The 19,592-nt window shown below is 40.2% G+C and overlaps 2 protein-coding genes across 4 annotated transcripts in view; one reads left to right on the forward strand and one right to left on the reverse strand.

Moving 5' to 3' along the window:
* The window catches only part of NUDCD1 (NudC domain containing 1), a 54,219-nt gene extending 40,887 nt beyond the window's left edge, over positions 1 to 13,332 (reverse strand). The window contains exons 1-2 of one of the 2 annotated variants that reach the window (XM_069779921.1): positions 13,109 to 13,332; positions 3,520 to 3,674 (exon numbers count right to left, since the gene is read on the reverse strand). In XM_069779921.1, coding sequence (XP_069636022.1) covers positions 3,520 to 3,674; positions 13,109 to 13,226 — 273 coding nt within the window. In that variant the 5' untranslated portion in view covers positions 13,227 to 13,332. Of the gene's footprint in view, positions 1 to 3,519; positions 3,675 to 12,716; positions 12,877 to 13,108 lie in introns of those variants that run through there. The other variant, XM_069779920.1, reaches the window with a different exon arrangement.
* A 36-nt stretch (positions 13,333 to 13,368) lies between these two features.
* Positions 13,369 to 19,147, forward strand: ENY2 (ENY2 transcription and export complex 2 subunit). Of its 2 annotated transcripts, none has more exons than XM_069779924.1 (5): positions 13,369 to 13,404; positions 13,940 to 14,033; positions 15,921 to 15,991; positions 17,939 to 18,013; positions 18,881 to 19,147. In XM_069779924.1, exons 2-5 carry the CDS (start codon positions 13,966 to 13,968, stop codon positions 18,955 to 18,957), a joined length of 291 nt encoding a protein of 96 aa, XP_069636025.1. In that variant the 5' UTR covers positions 13,369 to 13,404; positions 13,940 to 13,965; the 3' UTR covers positions 18,958 to 19,147. The 2 variants fall into 2 exon arrangements, with proteins under 2 accessions (XP_069636025.1, XP_069636024.1); XM_069779923.1 differs by lacking the exon at positions 13,369 to 13,404 and adding an exon at positions 13,434 to 13,575.
* The last annotated feature ends 445 nt before the right edge of the window (positions 19,148 to 19,592 follow it).

A 19,592-nucleotide genomic window follows, 5' to 3' on the forward strand; every position in this document is an offset into this window, starting at 1 on the left:
AGCCAGTGTGCAGGTACAAGAGACAAAACGTAAAATGCAAGCTTAAAAATTCCCTCTACTGTTCCTGACTCCCAGACACCAGGCTCCATTTAAGTGTGTCTTCACTTATATAGTTAAGTAGTAAAATTTTACTCAGGTTCTTTGGCAGGCCTGTAAGATTTAAATTTTTTAAGTTGCATTAAGAAATGCTATTGTTCCAAAGTCACAGTTTATCATACTGTACAAACAAGCAATATTTCATGAGACTTAAAAGAATGAATTTTCCAAGGAAAAGACAGGGAATGAGAAAAGACAAAACATTCCAAAAGAAAAAGGAAAAAATAAAAGCTATAAGTTATATGGCAATTTCCACAAAGTAGCCATAACAAATACTTAACTTTGTTTTTATGGAAAATCAAAATACCTAGGCATTTGACACATCTCTCTAACTGAGCAAAAATGTCCACATCCAGCATTCTGAATAACAGAGCCAAGTATTTAAAACGCTGATACAGAAGTCTAAAAGATTTTGATGTTCTTCACTTTATCTGCTTCCTTATTCTGACTTATTTCAAACAGAATTCCCACATTGTTTCTGGTGCTGCTAACAGTTGTTCTGAATTGAAGTTAACTGAAAGTTACAGAAACAGCATTCCACAGCTAATTCTTACTGCAATTTAGAAAGATGAAAATATAGATACCATTAAGGGGTTTAATTACGTGTGAGAAGAGTTACTGGTGCCACAGTTTCTCAATTCCATTATTTGAATATAAAAAGCAACAAAGTTGTCTTTGCAAGAAGAGCTGAAGGTCAAGAAATCAAGTCCAATTATTTAACTGCTGGAAGAGAAAACTTTGAATATTTTTCAGCTATATTCCAGCATTACAAACATCAAACAATTAAAAAAATCAAGTCAGATGCAAAAAACTCCACAAAAATACAAAAAACACAACTTGGTAATCCTGTCACTACACTACCCATTGGGTCTTTAAAACAAAGTACTGATGCTGGCTTTTTGAATGAAAGAAGTCCAATAGCTGTAACAGAAGAATGTTAAAGCTTTTATATAGTATTTCCAGTCAAGTTAGGGTAACAACTTTCTCAACCTGGTATAAAAAAAACCACCTGAACACTCATCCATCAACTTAGATAAACTGTTCATGTTGACCACTTTTCTTTTTCAATTAAGTTTGATTTTGAGCAAGTGGCAAGGTATTATCTATACTTTTTGCCTTCACAGATGACATCTTTTTAAACACCTAAGTTGCAGGGATAATTCATGATTTATGGAGAACTAACACACCGCCATATTAGAATCGAAGTTGCAACTGAAATAAGAAGCAGAACTAGAAATAATTATGTGTTAAAAAGCCTATGTGTTCTTTCACTTTGGATTTAGGATAAGCATGTGAACCTGTTCCATCTTCTGTTTTAAAGAAGACTGACATTAATTTTAATTGTGGCCTTTGTTAACTTGTAAGCTATACTTGGCTGAAAACAATATTATTTGTAATATGCATTTGACTAATATATGGCCAGGCACATTTGTAATGAGACACCTTGTTGATGTTTCTGAATACACATTCCTTTTTATACATATGCAAACATGTTTCCTTTGCGAAACAGCACTTCATTGTGTATTAGGACACAAGATGGCAGCTATTTATTTCACAGCCCAGTGGAACCGCAACTCGTGACAAGATATTAACCAAGTGCCATTTTCTTGAAGATTCCAACGGACCCACCGGTCCTAGGGAAGAATATTTATTATCTCAATTTACTGCACATAAAAATGCAAATTCCTGCCTGTTGTGAAATTCTTTATCTAGTTTATCTGCAAAGAAAGAAATTTACACACTTTAGTGCCCTCCTAATAAAGGCATGTATTGGGTGTCTGCGTTGTACTGGCAGTGGGGATCTGCAGGGGTGGCCTCTGTGAGGAGAGGCCGGGGCTGCCCTGTGCCGCACACAGCTGGTTCCAGCTGGCTCCAACAGGCTCACCACAGGGCACAGCGGAGCCTGTCGGCCAAGATGGCGGCGTGGAGCAGAGGTTCACCTGCAGCCCTTGGAGAACATCATGGGGAAGCAGGTTGTCCCCCTGCAGCCCATGGAGGACCACAGTGGGGCAGATATCCATGCTGCAGCACATGGAAAACCCATGCCGGAGCAAGCTCCTGGTAGGAGCTTTGTGTGACTTTGTTTCTCGTCATCCTACTCTAGTTTTAATTGGCAATGAATTAAATTAACTTCCCCAAAGTTGAGTCTGTTTTGCCTGTGATGGTAATTGTAAGTGATCTTCCTGTTTTTTATCTGAAGAGGGGGAATAAGAGAGCATCTGGGTGGGCATCTGGTAGCCAGCCAAGGTTAACCAACCACAAGATAAAAACCACAAAAAATGAGACTCTGACAAGCCACCATTCACAGAAGGCTTTCCCTGACAAGCTTCTTTCTTTTAGATGTTCCTACTGGGAATCCAGATGATCTCAAAAGATTTGGAAGAAGTCCCAGAAGATTCTTCTGTCTCAGCAAGAGTCTACCAAAGGCTTCAACTGCTTCTACGTTCTATGAAAAGTAAAGCAACTATTTTGCAGCTTCAGTTCTCAGCTTACCATCCTCTGGAAACCTGTATTTCCTGAAAAAAACAGAACTACCATTTCAGGATTTTTCTCAGCTTAGCCCTAGCCTAGTAATTTCCACTCCCAGAACCTTGCACCGAGTAAGCCACGCTCTCTCAAAAAAAAAAAAATCAGACATCACCCTGTGTTTTCTTTTGTTCCACAGGCTTACAAGTCAAATTCCTGGGTAGCACGACAATGGATATTTTCCTTTCCACACAAGTCTTTTACTCCTTAATGACCAAGCATGTACCAGAAACACAGTGTCCACAGAGCCATGTCCTTTCCCCTCCAGAATGAAGAGCTTTGTAATGGAAACTAGCACATCCGTGCATTAAAATGGCTCAAAAGAAACAGAAAATTTGACTCCTTAAGAACATGAGTATAAAAGCAGAGAACTGTCATGTTTTTCAGACTTGGCCTAGCTTGCTTACACTTTATTTCAAGTTTGCCCAGGGCCACCAGAATCTTTTTGCCCTCAACAAGTGATGCCCAGATTAAGCTATTAGTCCATAAAGGCTTGCATTTCTAATGCGTACAGCTTCCTTCTCTTCTTATATCTGCAATCAAATTTTCAAATTAGCAAACAGACAAACATTAAGTAACATAGGGAGAAAAAGCCAGCAACTAGAAAAGAAGCATCTACTCTTTTCTTCAGCTTATCACCATGTCTGTCTTCCCCAGAATGGAAGCAGATGCAACACTATTGCGATACTAATGCAATTCTACTAACAAAAAGATGTCAGAAACCTCACTTAAAATCCTTTCATCCTTCCTGGTGAACTGCATTTTTGTTAATCTACCTGTCTTGCTGGCAAGAACTTCCCCCAGTTTTTGCATTTGGATCCTAGTTGCCATATTTTCTACCTTATCTACCCCCCATCTTTTCAAATTCAGTAATTTTTTTAAAAAGTTGATTCTTACCAGAGTCACTGACAGATTCATAACCCTTCCAAACTGATCAACATAGTAGACATTATCCTGGTACCAGGAATCAAGGTGAAGATAATTATACATGCCAAAAGCACGCATGTGGTCAAGGGTATATTGATCATCTCGAAGTTTCACTTCTGCTACCGCTGGGGGAGGAAAAAAAAAAAAAAGACTATTTCAACATTTATTTATTTATTTAAAAATTACTAATTAATAATTTAAAGTTCAAACTAATAATTTTAAAATAATTCTTCCATCCTTAATCCATAGGTCTGGTTTATTTGAAGAAAAATACATTATGTATACATAGTTTAAAATTTTACCATAAACTTGGAAAGCAGATCATCCACACTGAAGGCCACTGCATTCACTGTGATCATGTAATAACTATTACCATTGATAGTGGCCTATTTTGGTGGGTTGACCCTGGCTGGATGCCACGTGCCCACCAAAGCCGCTCTATCACTCCCCTCCTCAGCCAGACAGGGAATAGAAAATATAATGAAAAGTTTGTGGGTTGAGATAAGGACAGGGAGAGATCACTCGCTAATTACCATCACAGGCAAAACAGAGTTGACTTGGGGAAATTACTTTCATTTATTACCAATCAAATCAGAGTCAGATAATGAGAAATAAAACCAAATCTTAAAACACCTTCCCCCCACCCCTCCCTTCTTCCTGTCCCCTACTCCAGCATGGGGGCCCTCCCACGGGAGACAGTCCTCCACAAACTTCTCCAACCTGAGTCCTTCCCATAGGCTGCAGTTCTTCATGAACTGCTCCAGCGTGGGTCCATTCCATGGGCTGCAGTCCTTCAGGCACAGACTGCTCCAGCACGGGTCCCCCATGGGGTCACAAGTCCTGCCAGGAGCCTGCTCCAGCGCGGGGTTCCCACGGGGTCACAGCCTCCTTCGGGAACCCGCCTGCTCCAGCGTGGGGTCCTCCCCGGGCTGCAGGTGGATATCTGCTCCACCGTGGACCTCCATGGGCTGCAGGGGAACTGCCTGCCTCACCATGGTCTTCCTCACAGGCTGCAGGGGAATCTGTACTCTGGCGCCTGGAACACCTCCTCCTCCTCCTTCTCCACTGACCTGGGTGTCTGCAGGGCTGTTTTTCTCACATATTCTCACTCCTCTCTCTGTTGCTGTTGTTCTCATGCAGAAACTTTTTCCCTTCTTAGATCTGTTATCCCAGAGGTGCTATCGCCATCGCTGATGGGCTCGGCCTTGGCCAACGGCAGGTCCGTCTTGGAGTCGGCTGGCATTGGCTCTGTCGGACATGGGGGAAGCTTCTAGCAGCTTCTCACAGAAGCCACGCCTGTAGCCCCCCTGCTACCAAAACCTGACCATGCAAACCCAATACACCTATACTGTCTCTTCCCAACATGTGTTGAAATAACAATTTGTCAATAACTCTCACAAGATGAAACACACATCCGACAACTCTGTAAAACCTACTTTGTAACCTACTTACTCTGCTTGGGAAGAGCAGGAATCATTCCTGATATGTACATGGTATCATGGTAAGGGAAGAAAATTCTGCTCTACTTTAACTACAAGAAAACAACAGCCAAAAGAAATATCCTAACTACATGGATTTCACAGTCTTAAATTCCTAATCAAGCTATCAACACTTGCAAGGCAAAAGATTAAAACAGTACAAAGCAGAATTAGTATACGGCCATTACAAAAACCCCTATGTTCCTAGCACTCCCACTGAGGTTGAAATCTTGAGAAATGTCCAAGATACCATCAAAATTTTAGACTAAGCTTTTTCCAACTGAAAGAGGCTGCGAAGAATGGCTGTTCGCTATAATGGTACCTTCTTCAAGGCAAGAAGCATGTTACCTACAGTCATCCACTTCAGCAAGATTTTTCCAAATAGAAAACCCCACTTCAGCTACCAGTAATCATAACTAGGATTATCATTCTAAGACTAACCAAGGTTTTATTTAAACTAGCTGCAGCTCTTTCTTCCTACTCCATATCCATAGAGAGATCAAGCAGATGTAGTCCAGAAAATCCTCAAGTTTTAGCAAAGACATTAGCAGAGGTCTAGTCCATCCTTCTGCAAATAGTTTCAGACAGACTGGAACTCCAGTTCATGCTCCAGTACAGTCACCCCAGGATCCTTATTTTCCCTGCAGGAAGTTTATCTCAAACTTCACACAACAAGCAAAATCTTTTAGAAAGTTATAAGTAAACTCTGTCAGCCCATGATGATTAGCCTTCAAACCCAGAGTATGCAGAAAGTACCTCAAGGCTAATCCTTCTCATAGCAAGAGTTATTTTAGTTCCTACTTTTTCAGCTTTCACTTCCTTCCCTTTTCTGCTCAGAAACAGAGCAAAGCTATTTCCAATATTTCACTTCCATCTACCCCATAACAGGGACCATTCACAACTCTATGCCAGCAGCCCTCCTCTTAGATTTCTTACACTCTTCTTTAGCATCTACTTAAAACCTACTGAAGAAGCAGTAGATTATTCTACTCTGCCAGAACATTGATTACTGCAAACAGCAGTTTATTTTGCAGTGCAATAAATGCCACTGCATAGCTATCATGATACCATCAATCAGAAAGTCATTAAATGGCTCAAAACTGACCCCATTAGAGATACTGGCTATTAACATAAAAGTGGCTATAGGAAACTATGCAAGATTATACTGTTTAATTAACAAAAAAATCCAGTCATACTATACAAAATGGTTGCAAAATGACAGCATAATTAGCAATTAGTCTCCTAATCACTGTTGATATTTGCAAACCAACAGCATTAATTCCACTCGGCTCAAATAATTATTCATATTCACCACACAGGAGGGATTTCTGTACCTCTGCAATTAATACATTACTGTTTCCCAAGCCATGGCCCTTCAAAAAAAGCCAGAATATCAACAAAGGAGTGAGAAGAAAATACACCTATCATAATGGGAACGCCTGCTACCCATTCCAATTTCTACTTTAACTAATTAGAATATTTTACAGGAAATCACACTGTAAAAGAAATTAGAAGGATGTGTTGCAAAAACACATTTTAAAGCTGTTTGTACAATCAAGCTTTATCACAGGCATATTCTTCCCAACACAAGAGATGATGTGAATATTCTGTAAACAATTAAAGACAAAACCAAATATAATCCAAGATAATTATTTTCAGCGAAACCAAGTACATGTCATCTACTTCCTTTATAGCTACATTAATTGATCTTCTGAAATCAGAATACACATGTGGAAGCATGTAAAGCTTTTTTAGCACAGAAAACCTAAAATTGTTTTATTTTGTAAAGGTTCCTTCCTCCACTTCTCCCCCTCCACCCCAGACACATTGCTACTGTCAGAATTGTAACTAAAACACATACAAATAGTGAAAATACTCCAAACTAGATGTTCCCTAAAGCAAATGTGTAACCTTTCAAGAAAATTCTTGGAACAATATACTATTGATAAGCTGATTGTAAGGTGATAAGCTTTACAAAAGCTGGAAGAACACGAATAAATTCTCTGTCCTTGAGTTTTTCACCCTGTAGTCCTGACAAGCCCTGAATAATAAGGGGTCAGGAACAGGAGATCCTAATCCCTTGTATAATTGCAATATGTAATTAATTCTTCATAAACAGAAGCCAGAAACTATACAATTTGTAGGTGATTTTAAACCAGGAAATCAAACATATGTGTACTGTCATGAAACACTTATAGCTCTCTGCCAAGAAGAAGTAATTACAGCACCTACTCCAACCTTGATTAATTGAAAACCATTCTGTGATCAAGTGAAATGTGTGCACAAATGCCATTTCCTATCACACACCGTGTGCTCCGATAGTTTATAGGAGATTTTACACTAGGATTAAGTTCACTCCTTCCTTTCTACAGCCTTCCAGGTTCAAGTTTTCTTTATGGTCCTTGGAAAAATGACAAGAAAACCAACAGAGCTGAGTTCCGGAAAAAAATGAAGGGCAAAAGGGAGAAGAAATGGAAACTTTATTAAAGTAAATTCAGAAAAACAGAAGTTAATATAAAAGCAAAAGAAGAAATACTTCAATCAGATCATCACCTTAGTCAGATAGTTTTGCAGGGTTTTTTTGGTTGTTTGGTCAGGATTTATTGCTGATTTGTTGTTGTTGTTTGGTTTGTGGGTGGTTTTTTGGTTTTGTTTTGGGGTTTTTGTTTGGGGCTTTGGTTTTCAGGGTTTTTTTAGGAGTCAGACTAATTCCCTAGCTTCAGCTTTTGGGGTTCAATTAACAAGCAGCAGTTAATGACAGCTATTCAACAGAATGATAAATGGTCTCCTTCAAGTTTCTGATAAATACATCTGCACTACTAAAACCCAGGAACGTTGATTCATACTCTGTCACACCAGAAAAGAGAGAACATATAAACTAAATCTCAGCTTTCAATATTATTTCCCAACAACCCTAGTTAGGTGGGATATTTCAGATAAGTACAAAGAAAATAATGCCACTTTCTAGAATTGTATTTATCTCCAGCTCCATGCTTAAAAAAAGTAATTTGACTCAAAACAGTTCGAAGATAATTAAGTAAAGATCTTCACTCAGACCGCCTTTACTTACAAGCAAAAGCACTAAATACAAAGCAACTCATAAGAATCAACAGGGGTAAGACATCCCTAACCTAACTGGATCTTATTATAATTATTACTGTGCACTGCAAAAAAAATCTCCTCTGAATAAAGAACACTATCAAGGGACTTATACTTAAAATGAATAATGAAGTCTAACATCTGCCATCAAACGCTATAAAGCAGAACTAGAGAAAAAAACAAAAGCAGATAAAAAAGGGTGAGAAATCCCCTCCCCCCTTTTTAGATGTTTTACTGAATATATCAAAACAACTTTACAATACCGGAAAGTACATAAATAATTACATCAACATATTATTTTGGGGCATTGAATGTTATATGCTTGTATGTCATACTTTGTTTTGCAATGCCACCTAGTGGAAGCAATTTAGTATTTCATGTACATTTACCTACTAGTGGAAGAGACTACATTAATTTATTTTTCTAGTAGCAGCATTCAAAGATCCTTCTAACCCTGCATTCTTTTTTAGTATTAACAAATATGTTTTTATTGTTAATGGCAGCATCATCTCATTGCTGTTGTTGAGTAAAAGTACAAGGCTTGTTTATTCTACTGCAGTAAGTATGTTAATAGACTAAACACAAAAATTTACTGTTTAATAAACACATAGCTTGCTGAAAACAAGCACAGGCTGACAGATACCATGTAATGATTTTTTTTTTGCCTGATCAGATTACTTATAGAGGTATGAAAAGTAAACACAATGTATCATGCCCTAAATTGAACAAATAAATTTAACAAGATCCAAAAACTAGCAAGGTATTTGTGAAAGTATCACTACAGCAATGCATAGATTTATAAGCTGACTTGTGCCAGCTGCAAGAACCATTTTCTTTAACAACAGTTCCAAGGCAGAACTTGCCTCTACACTGTCTTTTTCTTTCTCAAGAATTTAAGTACAACAAAAGACCAGATACACATGTGCCTGAAACCTAAACCTAGATTTATGAACTACAGCTGTAAATGTCTGAAAAAGCCAGGGTTCAGCTTCTTAGTATTTCCCATACATTACTTTAAAAACTTTTTTCTATATTTAATTTTTGAAATTGAAATGGAAAATGCAAATGGAAATCTCTATAAATGTTTGAAACATATCAGTACCTCTGGCTCCATGAAAAGACATAAATGCATGTTTTCCATGCAGCATTACTAATGGGCAACTACTTTTCACTAAATTACAGTTAACAAGCAACTACTTCTCACTGAAGTACAGACCTTCTGGTCTAAACAGGCTGCAAATAGAGCAGTCATTTATTAACAACATTTTTCAAAAAAAAGTGACAAAAAATCCTAAATGCACCTGACCAAAGGAATACATTCTCTGCGTATTCTCCTGGCTTGCAGCAGGAGCTCCATGTTTGAGTGAATGTTTACTATGCCTTTTAGCTGCTACTGTATCAAAAAGCATACACTACATCACATGTCTATTTGGCAGAACCATTATACAAGATAGAGAGGAAAGGCATAAGAAATATCCACATTTGAATAAATTCTAAGCCTCTGTGGAAAAAAAAAAAAGGGATTCAAGTTACATCTGACCAGTGGAAGTCAAGAGCACGGTTCTCATTCCTTCAAAAATGTCGTGCGTCTTAGATATGCTCCTTGCTGAAGACAAGGATTTGCCCCACAATCACCGCTTTGGGCTCTTGCTGAGATCAGATCAGGGCAGAAGAGGTGACAGTAAACAAGATGCTCTTTCCTCCCTCCCAAAAGCTCAGTGATCTAAAAGAAAGGCATTACAAAGCTCAATGCAAAGGAAGCACTTGAAAATAAGTTATGGAAATAAACTATGGAAAATAAGGAGAAAAATAGACAAAATTTAGGATGAAGAGTTGGGAATTAAAGGTATAATAGTGTGAGACTCATTCCTAGTCAAAGTATGTTACGGGGATGAGAGATGAGAGAAGAGAAATGATTGTGAAAGTTTAGATTAACTAGGACAGAATGGGTAGGAGTAAGGAAGAAATAAAAGAACATGTAAATCAGTGTATTTAAAAGGGAATATAAGATATCAGAATTTCACCATTCTTCTTCACTGTAACCATATATTTAAGAAATTCACTAGAAAATTCCCCTCTACCACAGATCTAATAAATAAATAAATAAATGTTTTAAATTTCTTTCTGCTTCAACTGCACATCTGCCCACAGCAAATTCCTGGCAACCACAGTTTGATGGTTAAAGGCAAATTAGAACTGAATACTAAGTTTTACACAATGGTCAGAAAATGAAGCTCATTGTAGTCCACATGAGCATGACAACTGCCACAAGTTGTCCCGCAATACCATGTGCTGCTATTCACCTGCTCCAGTAGTAGAATCCTGCAGCAACTCTATGTGTCAATTTTGGGGGGGGTCATTTTATTTTCTAGCTAGCAGTGAAATTCATAAAAATGGATAAATATAAAAACATAGACAAAAATATTGACAAAGAACATTAATACTCTAATGCTTAATACACAAGTTTGTAATAACACTGCATAAATACTTCAACCACAGCTGAGTTAATCAGTTCTACCTAAGAATGAGTTCCTATTGCTATTTATTGTCATGTATTCCAAGTACTCTGAACCTCACATGTTCATCTTACTGCCATGAAATTTGGGATGCCACACAGACAGGCTCCAAAGACCAGGTCATTTGAGACAAGCACTCCTGAAATAGTTTCCTGGAAAACAAACAAAAAAGTCAATAGCCTTTTTACATTAATCTTCCAGATTCTACTACCACATTTTTGCACACAGTTGAGAACAAAATTGGAAATGAGTTATGCTGACAGTGTTCCTAAACGTTGGGGGTTTTTTTCAGCTATTATACTTTACTCACTCCCACTTTAAGGAAATAAAATCAAACTCTTCGCTCGGTGACAAATATTAATTTAATAACCCACAAGCTACCAAGTTCTTCATCATGTTCCCGAGACTTTTAATCTGCTCACAAATGTGGTGGAAAGCAGAAGTCCTTGGCCTTCTCACACAGTACTAATTTCTTCTCCCATGTAGTAATTTGAAAAAGCCATGGCTTACACACCATCCGTGGTCTCTACAACTCAACCCATTATTACTGCGCAACACAAAAGTCAAGTTATGGAAGGATACCCTCAGTCTAACACATATGTAGACCACTGACACCAGGAAATGCAAAATTCAGGTACAGAACATCTCTGTACTGTGAGGAAACTGCCTTGAAGCAAGCAGAAGAAAACCAGCAAAGAGAAAGAGCCAGCTGTATGGCCTAAGAGCAGGCTGAAATATGGACAAACAAAACATCTAGAAGACAGATATAGGGCCTAGTTTGGTTTATATTTCAAGTTACTACTTTAAAAAACAACAACAACAACAAAGCTTTCCACTCGCCAGTGGATCAATACCTATATATAAATACATACACACACAGAGAACAGAATAAGTGACTTAGTATTAATGATTTAGTAGGATGAGTAGGACAGCTGAATAAGTTAGACCAAAATGAGTCAGGCTCTGTGCTGTGGGAAGTGGAGAAAGAAAAGTACACAGGCAGACATACCAATCTTCTATCACACAGGTTACTGTAACTATCATGTAAAATATCTGAACGGACAAGAACTGACGAGATCCATCTCTCCATTAGCAACTCCATCATTCAAACATTTTAATGAAAATCTGTAATCCTCATCTATTTAGAATAGGTGCACAACTGACTATCCAAGAACCACATAGCTTGTTTGGCCATAGGCAGAACATCAAATAAAGGACAAAGTAAGAGACTGTACCTACGCTGTTGCCACCTTTGGCACAGCTGTAGTACACTCCTAACACACATACACTCACTTACATTTGGACTGGCTTTTGAAAGATGGCACCTAAATCAGTCTTCCAGTAAAAATGTCAAAATACATAACAAAAATGTTACTTTCATTAAATTTTCCAGTGCTATCATAGATACGCATACAGTATCACCTTAGTCTCGTTCACTCGTCCTTCAATACACAATTCACATACAACTTCCATCTTACTGCGGACAGCTCACCATGGCAAACATACCTTTCTGATCCACTACTAATACAATGTATTCACCACAAAACTAAAGTAACACATAACGGATAACTCTGTAGACAGGTATATTGTTCAGTAAATACACAGAGGTAGAGATCAGTCCACCCAAATAGTACATTACTGTCCCAGCTTTATAAAAAAAGGAGACTAATTCATCCACCTTACAAAAGACTTAAATTTCACAACTCAATAAAAGGTAGAATGTTGAGAGGTTTCAGGGGGCATGGCTAAGGTTGTACGCACATACCCGACATGACTTTGGGCTAATGTTCTTCTCAGTGAATTAGCCCATTAACGGGCCAGTACCTCAAATGTCAATAATGCTTAGCAGAGTGCGGAATGCATCGCCTGAAGATCCACCTCTGAACTGCGGGCAGAGCAAGAAGGAAAAACGGCTAATTTGCTGAAGTTTGTCGAAGATACTAATTTCATACCTATTTCTCTAAATGGCATGGACTCCATCACGCTCACATGCACGCTACCTCTTTGAACCCGTCCTCCGGCCTTACCACAGGCGCACAAGCCAAGACCAGATTCAGCACGCAGATGATCTTACCCGTTTGGAAACTAAGTCCAAACTCGCAGGGGCAGACACTGCCGGGCAGTGACTCGACAACCGTCAGAGCCCTTGGTCCACCCTGAAGACACGTGAAGGGGAGGGCGGGCGGCGGACACACCGATGAGAGAACGCTGCGGCCCATCGTGACGGCAGAAATCGAGACGAAACACCGGCTCCCTTAAACGCCCGCCGGCCTCCCGGTAAGGCGGCTCTCCCCAGCGCAGGGCACGCTTGCGCCGAGGGCCGCTGGGCCGGGCCGCGGAGCACGGCGAGAGGACGGAGCCGGTGCCCTCCCCCGCTGCCCAGGGGGCCGGCCGGGCCGCAGGGCGAAGCGGAGGCCCGGCGGGCTCACCCCCCGCCCCGCCGCCGGACCCAGCCCCGCTCCTCACCCGCGTCGAGCCCCAGCTGGTAGCAGGCCAGCGGCTCCAGGGACAGCTTGTAGCCCTCGAACTTGGGGTCCAAGAGCAGGCGCTTGGCCTGCAGGGAGCAGTGGGCGGCGCCCGCCATGCCGCCGCTCCGGGGACAACTTCGGGAAGAGGCGGGAACTCGGCGGCGCGCCGGCGACGGGCGCGAGCCGCCGCCGAGCACCACGGGAAGGGCCGCGCTGGCGTCTGGGCGTCCGGCGGCGGCGGCGGGGCGGTCCGGGAGCGGCGGTCCGGGCCCGAACGCCGCCGCGGGCCCCCGGGCACGCCGGGAGTTGTAGTCGCCGAGCGAGCGGGCGGGCAGGCGGTGGCTTCCCCGCCGACGCTTCCCGGCGGCGCCCGCGCGCGAGGGGAGGGCGGGGCAAGGCGGCGGCTCGTGCGTCCGGGCGGCGGCTCCGCCTCCTGCCGCCGGGTACTGGCGGCGCCGCGGCGGGGTGAGGCGGGGGCGCGCGCCGGGCCGGGGCCTGCCGGCGCCTTGGCCCGGGCCCGGGCCGCGGGGTGGGGTGGGGCGGGGCGGGGCGCGGCGCCGCCGCCGGGTATGAGGGGGGGGGGCCGCGCCCGCGCAAGCGGCCCGTTGAGGGACCGGTCCCCCCGGGGCTCGGGCGGCCGGGTGAGACGCCGTTCCGGTGCTGCCGTGCGTGCTCCTCCCCCGAGCCCGTCGCGCACCGGTGCTGCCGTCGTTAGCTGCGGGGGTGCGTAAATGGTCACGGCGCTGCGCGTAGTTCTGTGTAAGCGGCTCTTCTTTTTGTCGCGATCGCGACACCAACGCGTGTCAAAACTCTGTTCTGCCCCGCGCAGGTCTGTGAAAAACCTAGATTGCCAAAATGAATAAAGATGCCCAGATGAGAGCAACCATTAACCAAAAGCTAATAGAAACAGGAGAGCGAGAACGGTAAGTAAGTGGGTTTCCTGCTCTTCTGCCAGTAAGAGGCTTCGTGTATTCTCAGACGTGAACTATACCTAGATGTAAAGATTAAGGAAACTTAACTCTAAATTTTTGAAATGCCTGCGTGTGAAAGTCTTATATAAAGCTATATATAAAATTAAAAAAAAACACTCTTACATTTGCCTTTTGACCTGTTTTGTTTTAGTTTTACACTTGAGAAGATGGGAAAATAAAGGATGGGGTACTTGGCTTATGGACTCTAATGCTTTTTCTTACTCTGGTATTTTGTGTTGGAAAGCTCTTGGTTTATACAAAAATCACCATTAATGCAATTTGTTGCAGTTAAATCTTGATATTTCCTGAGAAAGAAGGAGACAAAACTTTCCTTTTTGCTTTCAAGTTTTTCTTGTGTTCCTATCCCTTCTCTAGTTAAGGAAAGAAATATACACTGGAACACATAAACAGCTATTGTGCAAGTCATTGCAGAGATTCCAGTAAAGGCAAACAAGTAAATTATGCAGTGTAGTGTGGCAGCTAGTTTTTGGCCTTTTATTGTCTCTTCAGTCTGTTCTATTTGCACATAGTGATATGTATTTACATATCACTAATGTGCTTATGATATTTCCATCCTTGTCGTTTCACTGTATTGGTCACACCGTGCACCAAAAGCTCTATTTCCTTCATCTTTCAAGGCCTGTATGAGAAGGAAGGAGTCTTCTTCCTAGGTCATCGCATAGCCCTGGGCCTCGTGTAACCTTTTGTAGACTGACATGGTGTCTGTGCTCTACTTCTTTCCTGGCTGTGACGTCCCCTCGGAGATTGCACAGAGCTTCAGCAGAGCAAGCAATTTCTTGAAATGGTATTGGGACCTATTTTATTGTAATTTAAGAAGAGCTTTGACAGGATGTCCAAAGCCGTATTATAAACAAGCTTTATCAGAGCTGTACTATGATCAGAGACAGAGCACTCTGATGTCTTGAATTAAGAATATCCAGAAGCAGTGAATTTCACCTGTATTGTTACTCTGCTTTTTGTCATCCGTTCATCTGCCTTCTACACAATTCACTGAGTAAAAGGGATTAGACCTACACAGTTTAGCCTCTTACTGCAATCCTTTCATTCATAAAACCAGAATTTTTCTAGAATTATTTAGGATGGTACAAGACAAGTAGGCTTGCTAGCTGATGGAATAAAGATATTAAAGCTTGTTTTATCATATATTACTTTCACTTTCCCTTCTTCCATTTTTCAGTGCTAATTTTCACTTTTTTACCTAGCTTTCAATGTTCTCTTTTGATACGTGGAGTAGGTGTATCATTGTGGCAGATTGTGTGTCTTCTCTGTTTAATGCCTGAATCCTTGTTGCTTATGCTTATAATTGCTAACCACGCTTAGGAAGACAAGATACATGATCCCTTTGTCTTCACCCAACATGAGGTAAAGTGTAACTGGGGAGAGAAACCTGCAGTTGAAGACAGTAGTACAGAATTCTCCTTTCAGAAAGGAGGGGGGAAGGTTCTATTTATGTTAAAGGCCTGGTTTCAGCTGAAATATTCTAACTTTGAAAGTTAGCATACATTTGCTAACAGAGTAGACTCGGGCAGTTCAAGTGATTCAAGGGCTTCTACCTCTTTTCTGTGGCTGCAGCATCAATGCTGCCTGAAGAAATACTGTGAATTAGCTCCTGAGCCACCAACTCCTCATAGTCCCAACATAGTAAACTGAAATCGGTGCTCATTTGGGTTAGGATTCACATGCTGTTCAGCTATTTCTGCTGCTGGTCTGGGAGTTCTGCTATGAGTGGTAGTTGTAGGCTTAACTTTCACACTGAAGCATATTTAAGCTGTCAGGAATGTTTGCTGTTCCTAACAAGTTTGTATATTGTCTTAACAGCCTTAAAGAGTTGCTGAGAGCCAAATTAATTGAATGCGGCTGGAAGGATCAGTTGAAGGCACATTGCAAAGGTAACGGTGGTCAAACAACTAATACTCTTCGTAATCAACTGAGTTTCTGGCCAAGTAAAAATACCAGATGAAGGCTTTACTGCCTAACAGTCAATTTAAACGAGAGTTGGGCAAGAAAGTACCCCTGGCAATTGGTTTTGCAAGAAAGCATCTTGGCAAAAAATCTTGAAACTTCTCTGATCTGAACCCTATTAAACTTCTGAGAAAAGTATTGGAATTGATTCCCTAAATATTCGCAATGATACAGCTTTCTGTTTTGAGAGGGATGACGTCCTTACCACAGGAGATTAAAAACCAAGATAAAGGAAAATGGAGCAGATATAGCAACTTAGAAACTTAAGAGAACTTTGTTGTCCGCATATGGGAGAGAAAGAAGTGCGTTTGTACTCTTTCTAAATACAGTTCTAGAAAATAAGATCATCTACTTAGATGAGAGAAAACAAGCAGATGAACTTCTAAATACCCAAGTTTTTAGTTTTAAGTATTTAGCATTACTACAATTTACTGACTTGTAAATTGTATGAAACTGTTATAAATAGTATTTAAGCATCCAGGAATATTACCGCATCATGAAATTTCCTTAAAGCAAATAACAAATCCCTTGAGCTTTCACTTTAATTCTGATTTGGTCTATTGTGCCCGGCAACTCAATATTCCATTACAAAGTTTTTCTTTTTGTAGAGCTGAGTGTGTTAAATTGTTTTCATAGGTGGATTTGCAGAGAAGGCTGAAATGATTCATGCTTGCAGTTGTCTGCCTGATGCCACTGCCAGAGATTACCCATTTCAGTAGTACAGATAGTGAAAGGGATGTTGATCTGCCTTCTTAACTACACACTGTATACTCTGCTATTGTAAAGTTACGTAAAATTATTTGGTTTACATTAGTACTTTGAACTGTAACTGCAGCTGCTAAGAATGCAAATACAAGTTCATTTGTCCCTGTTAAGGGCCTAATAACCTCCAAAAGAAAGGACAGAGAGGGATTTGGGGGGGTTTGGTGGTTTTTTTTGTTTGTTTTTTGTTTTGTTGGGGTGGGGCTTTTGAGGCGTGGGTTTTGGTGCAGTTTTTTTGCTAGCTTGTTCTAGAGCCTCTTGCCATTGTGGATTAGGGCCAATAATTGAGCAATCCAGGATTAATTTCTACAGGGAATTCAGCCAAGAAAAACAGTTTACAAATAGTTCATGTGACGTCAGTTCAGAAAACATATTTAGTGTCTCAGGGACAATCAATCCTATGTACTGACATACAGTTAAAAACATTCATGTTTAGACAAAAGGTTTATGCTACTAAATTGAGGTTTCTTCTCAGCATTGACTTCTGCATTTTTCAATAGTCTTCAAGGCACTATAAATAGACAGTTGTTTAAATACTGCTATGTATTAATTGTACAGTATATCATAATCATAGCTTTTATTTTGCTGTAGATGTATACCTTTCTTTCAGATATTCTTTTTTACTTTGCTGAAATATATAGAGAGATGTTGTTTAAACCAGTTAGGAAGAGTTGTAATATTTACTGTCTCTCTGCTCTCCCTTGTTGTGTGTTCCAAAGTCTTTTTCCAATTGCATCTCTTTCTCACTATTGTGTAAATAATGTGTCTGGAGAGGTAAGTGGACCAACTTCTGAACTGCTACAACACTCAAGTAATATGCACATCTGGTAATGCTCAGATAAGCTTAAACTTTGTAACGTTTGAATTTAAAATAGGAGTTGATCAAGATGCATCAGTAGTGATGCATCCTTAAACCTATGGTTTGCATGAGAGACTAAATCCACTGTACAATGCAGTAGGTACTGAATTAATAACCTACATTTAGGTCACATGCTACTTTGTATTCTCTGATGACCTATGCATGCAGGTTTTGTCTCTTAATCATTGGCACAGGCTTTGTCTTCTAATGGATGGATTAAAAGACTTAAAATATTGGTCTTGGTCTTCCCCAGATGTCATTAAAGAAAAAGGATTAGAGCACGTTACTGTTGATGATTTGGTGGCAGAAATCACTCCTAAAGGCAGAGGTAAGAAAATGCAAACATGGATGTGGTAGTACATCAATAAACATACCTACCTCTATTTCATTAATATTTTTAAAGAAGCATTATGAACTGCATATATGAAGGAAAAAAGTTAATAGCTTGATATTAACTACAAATAAAACATGAATTTGTATTGTGTAACAGCCATTCAAAATCTGTAATGAGCCTGTATTCATCTTTATAATTGACTTAATGGTCCCAAGAAAACTTGGGTTATGCAGCAGAGATGTTTTAAAATTCCAGTACTTTTTAAGATGGAAAACCTGAACTAACAATACTAGTGTAATGGGAAGTGGGAAGAGGAAAGGACGTAGCATACACATACAGAAAAATGGAATCTCTTAAGGAAATAGTGCAGTCTTCTTTATATAGTTCTTGGACTCTCTAATAGGCTTTGTTAATGGGAAAAACTTCATTAAGTCTTAAAGAAAAATAGCCCTTCAAAATAACTTGCTGAAGCCTCTTACTCTGAGGTCATGGCTGAGTTTGTTGGGGTTTTTTTGTCTCAAATTTGTGAAGAAAAAAGGTAGGATAATCAAACTAGTTCCTGGTGGTTATATCCTGTTTACTGTTGAATAATCCTTTCCCTCAAACCTTCCAATTTTCTTGACTATAGCTAGGCAAAAAGCTACCAATAACAACAGTGTTCTCAATAGACTTCAATTTTAGCTTATTTTAAATGGGGAAAACATAGATGTGCTACATGAAAATCAAGTAGCTTCAGTTACTTTAGGTGTTAAGAGAATTGCAATAACAAACAAAGAATAGAAGTAGCTGTTGTAAAAGGTTGGTATTAGTGTATCTTCCATCTTGTCTTTTTTACTTGTTGCTTTCTTATTTGTGTTTCAGCCTTGGTACCTGACAGTGTAAAGAAGGAACTCTTGCAAAGAATCAGAACCTTCCTTGCCCAGCATGCCAGTCTTTAACTTCGATATTCGTCTGGGATACTGTGTTGCTTCTGTATTATGTCAATCATGTCAGGATTTGAATGCAGTTTACATACTTAAGGATGGAAAATCTTTTTTTTTTTTTTTTTTTTTGTATGATGAGTTGAAGTTTCTTTACACTGCATCGATTTCTTAAACTTGGTGTTATTTTAATAAAAAATTTTGTGGACTTGTGGTTCTAAGGCTCTTCTCTCTCTCAGTGCACTGTAATAGGGTGTCACTTATTCCAGTTTTTAATAATCCATAATTTGCACAGTTGTGCAAACTTGCTCAGATTTTCAAAAAAGAAGTGTGATTAACAAGTATGTTAACTAGAAATGCAGAAGGGGGAAAAAAGTCTGTGGAAAATGGGATTTGACATACTACTGAGCATATCCTTATTTTCCCTGAGCAAGTAGCTGGCCAATATGAAGATGTTGAGACTACATGAAACTGTTGGTGGTATTCCTCTCGGTACTTCTTTGCTAGAGAGTGGTTTGAAATCTCTGACCTGTGTTGCAAATATTCACTCAGTAATTCATGAGAGGTTGAATTCTTCAAACAAAAAAGGCAGTTGTATCTTTCATCAATAATTCTCTCTTCTTTTCACATTTACTGTAATTAAAAAGAGTCAC

Source organism: Haliaeetus albicilla, chromosome 3, assembly GCF_947461875.1.
Source record: "Haliaeetus albicilla chromosome 3, bHalAlb1.1, whole genome shotgun sequence".
NCBI lineage: Eukaryota > Metazoa > Chordata > Aves > Accipitriformes > Accipitridae > Haliaeetus > Haliaeetus albicilla.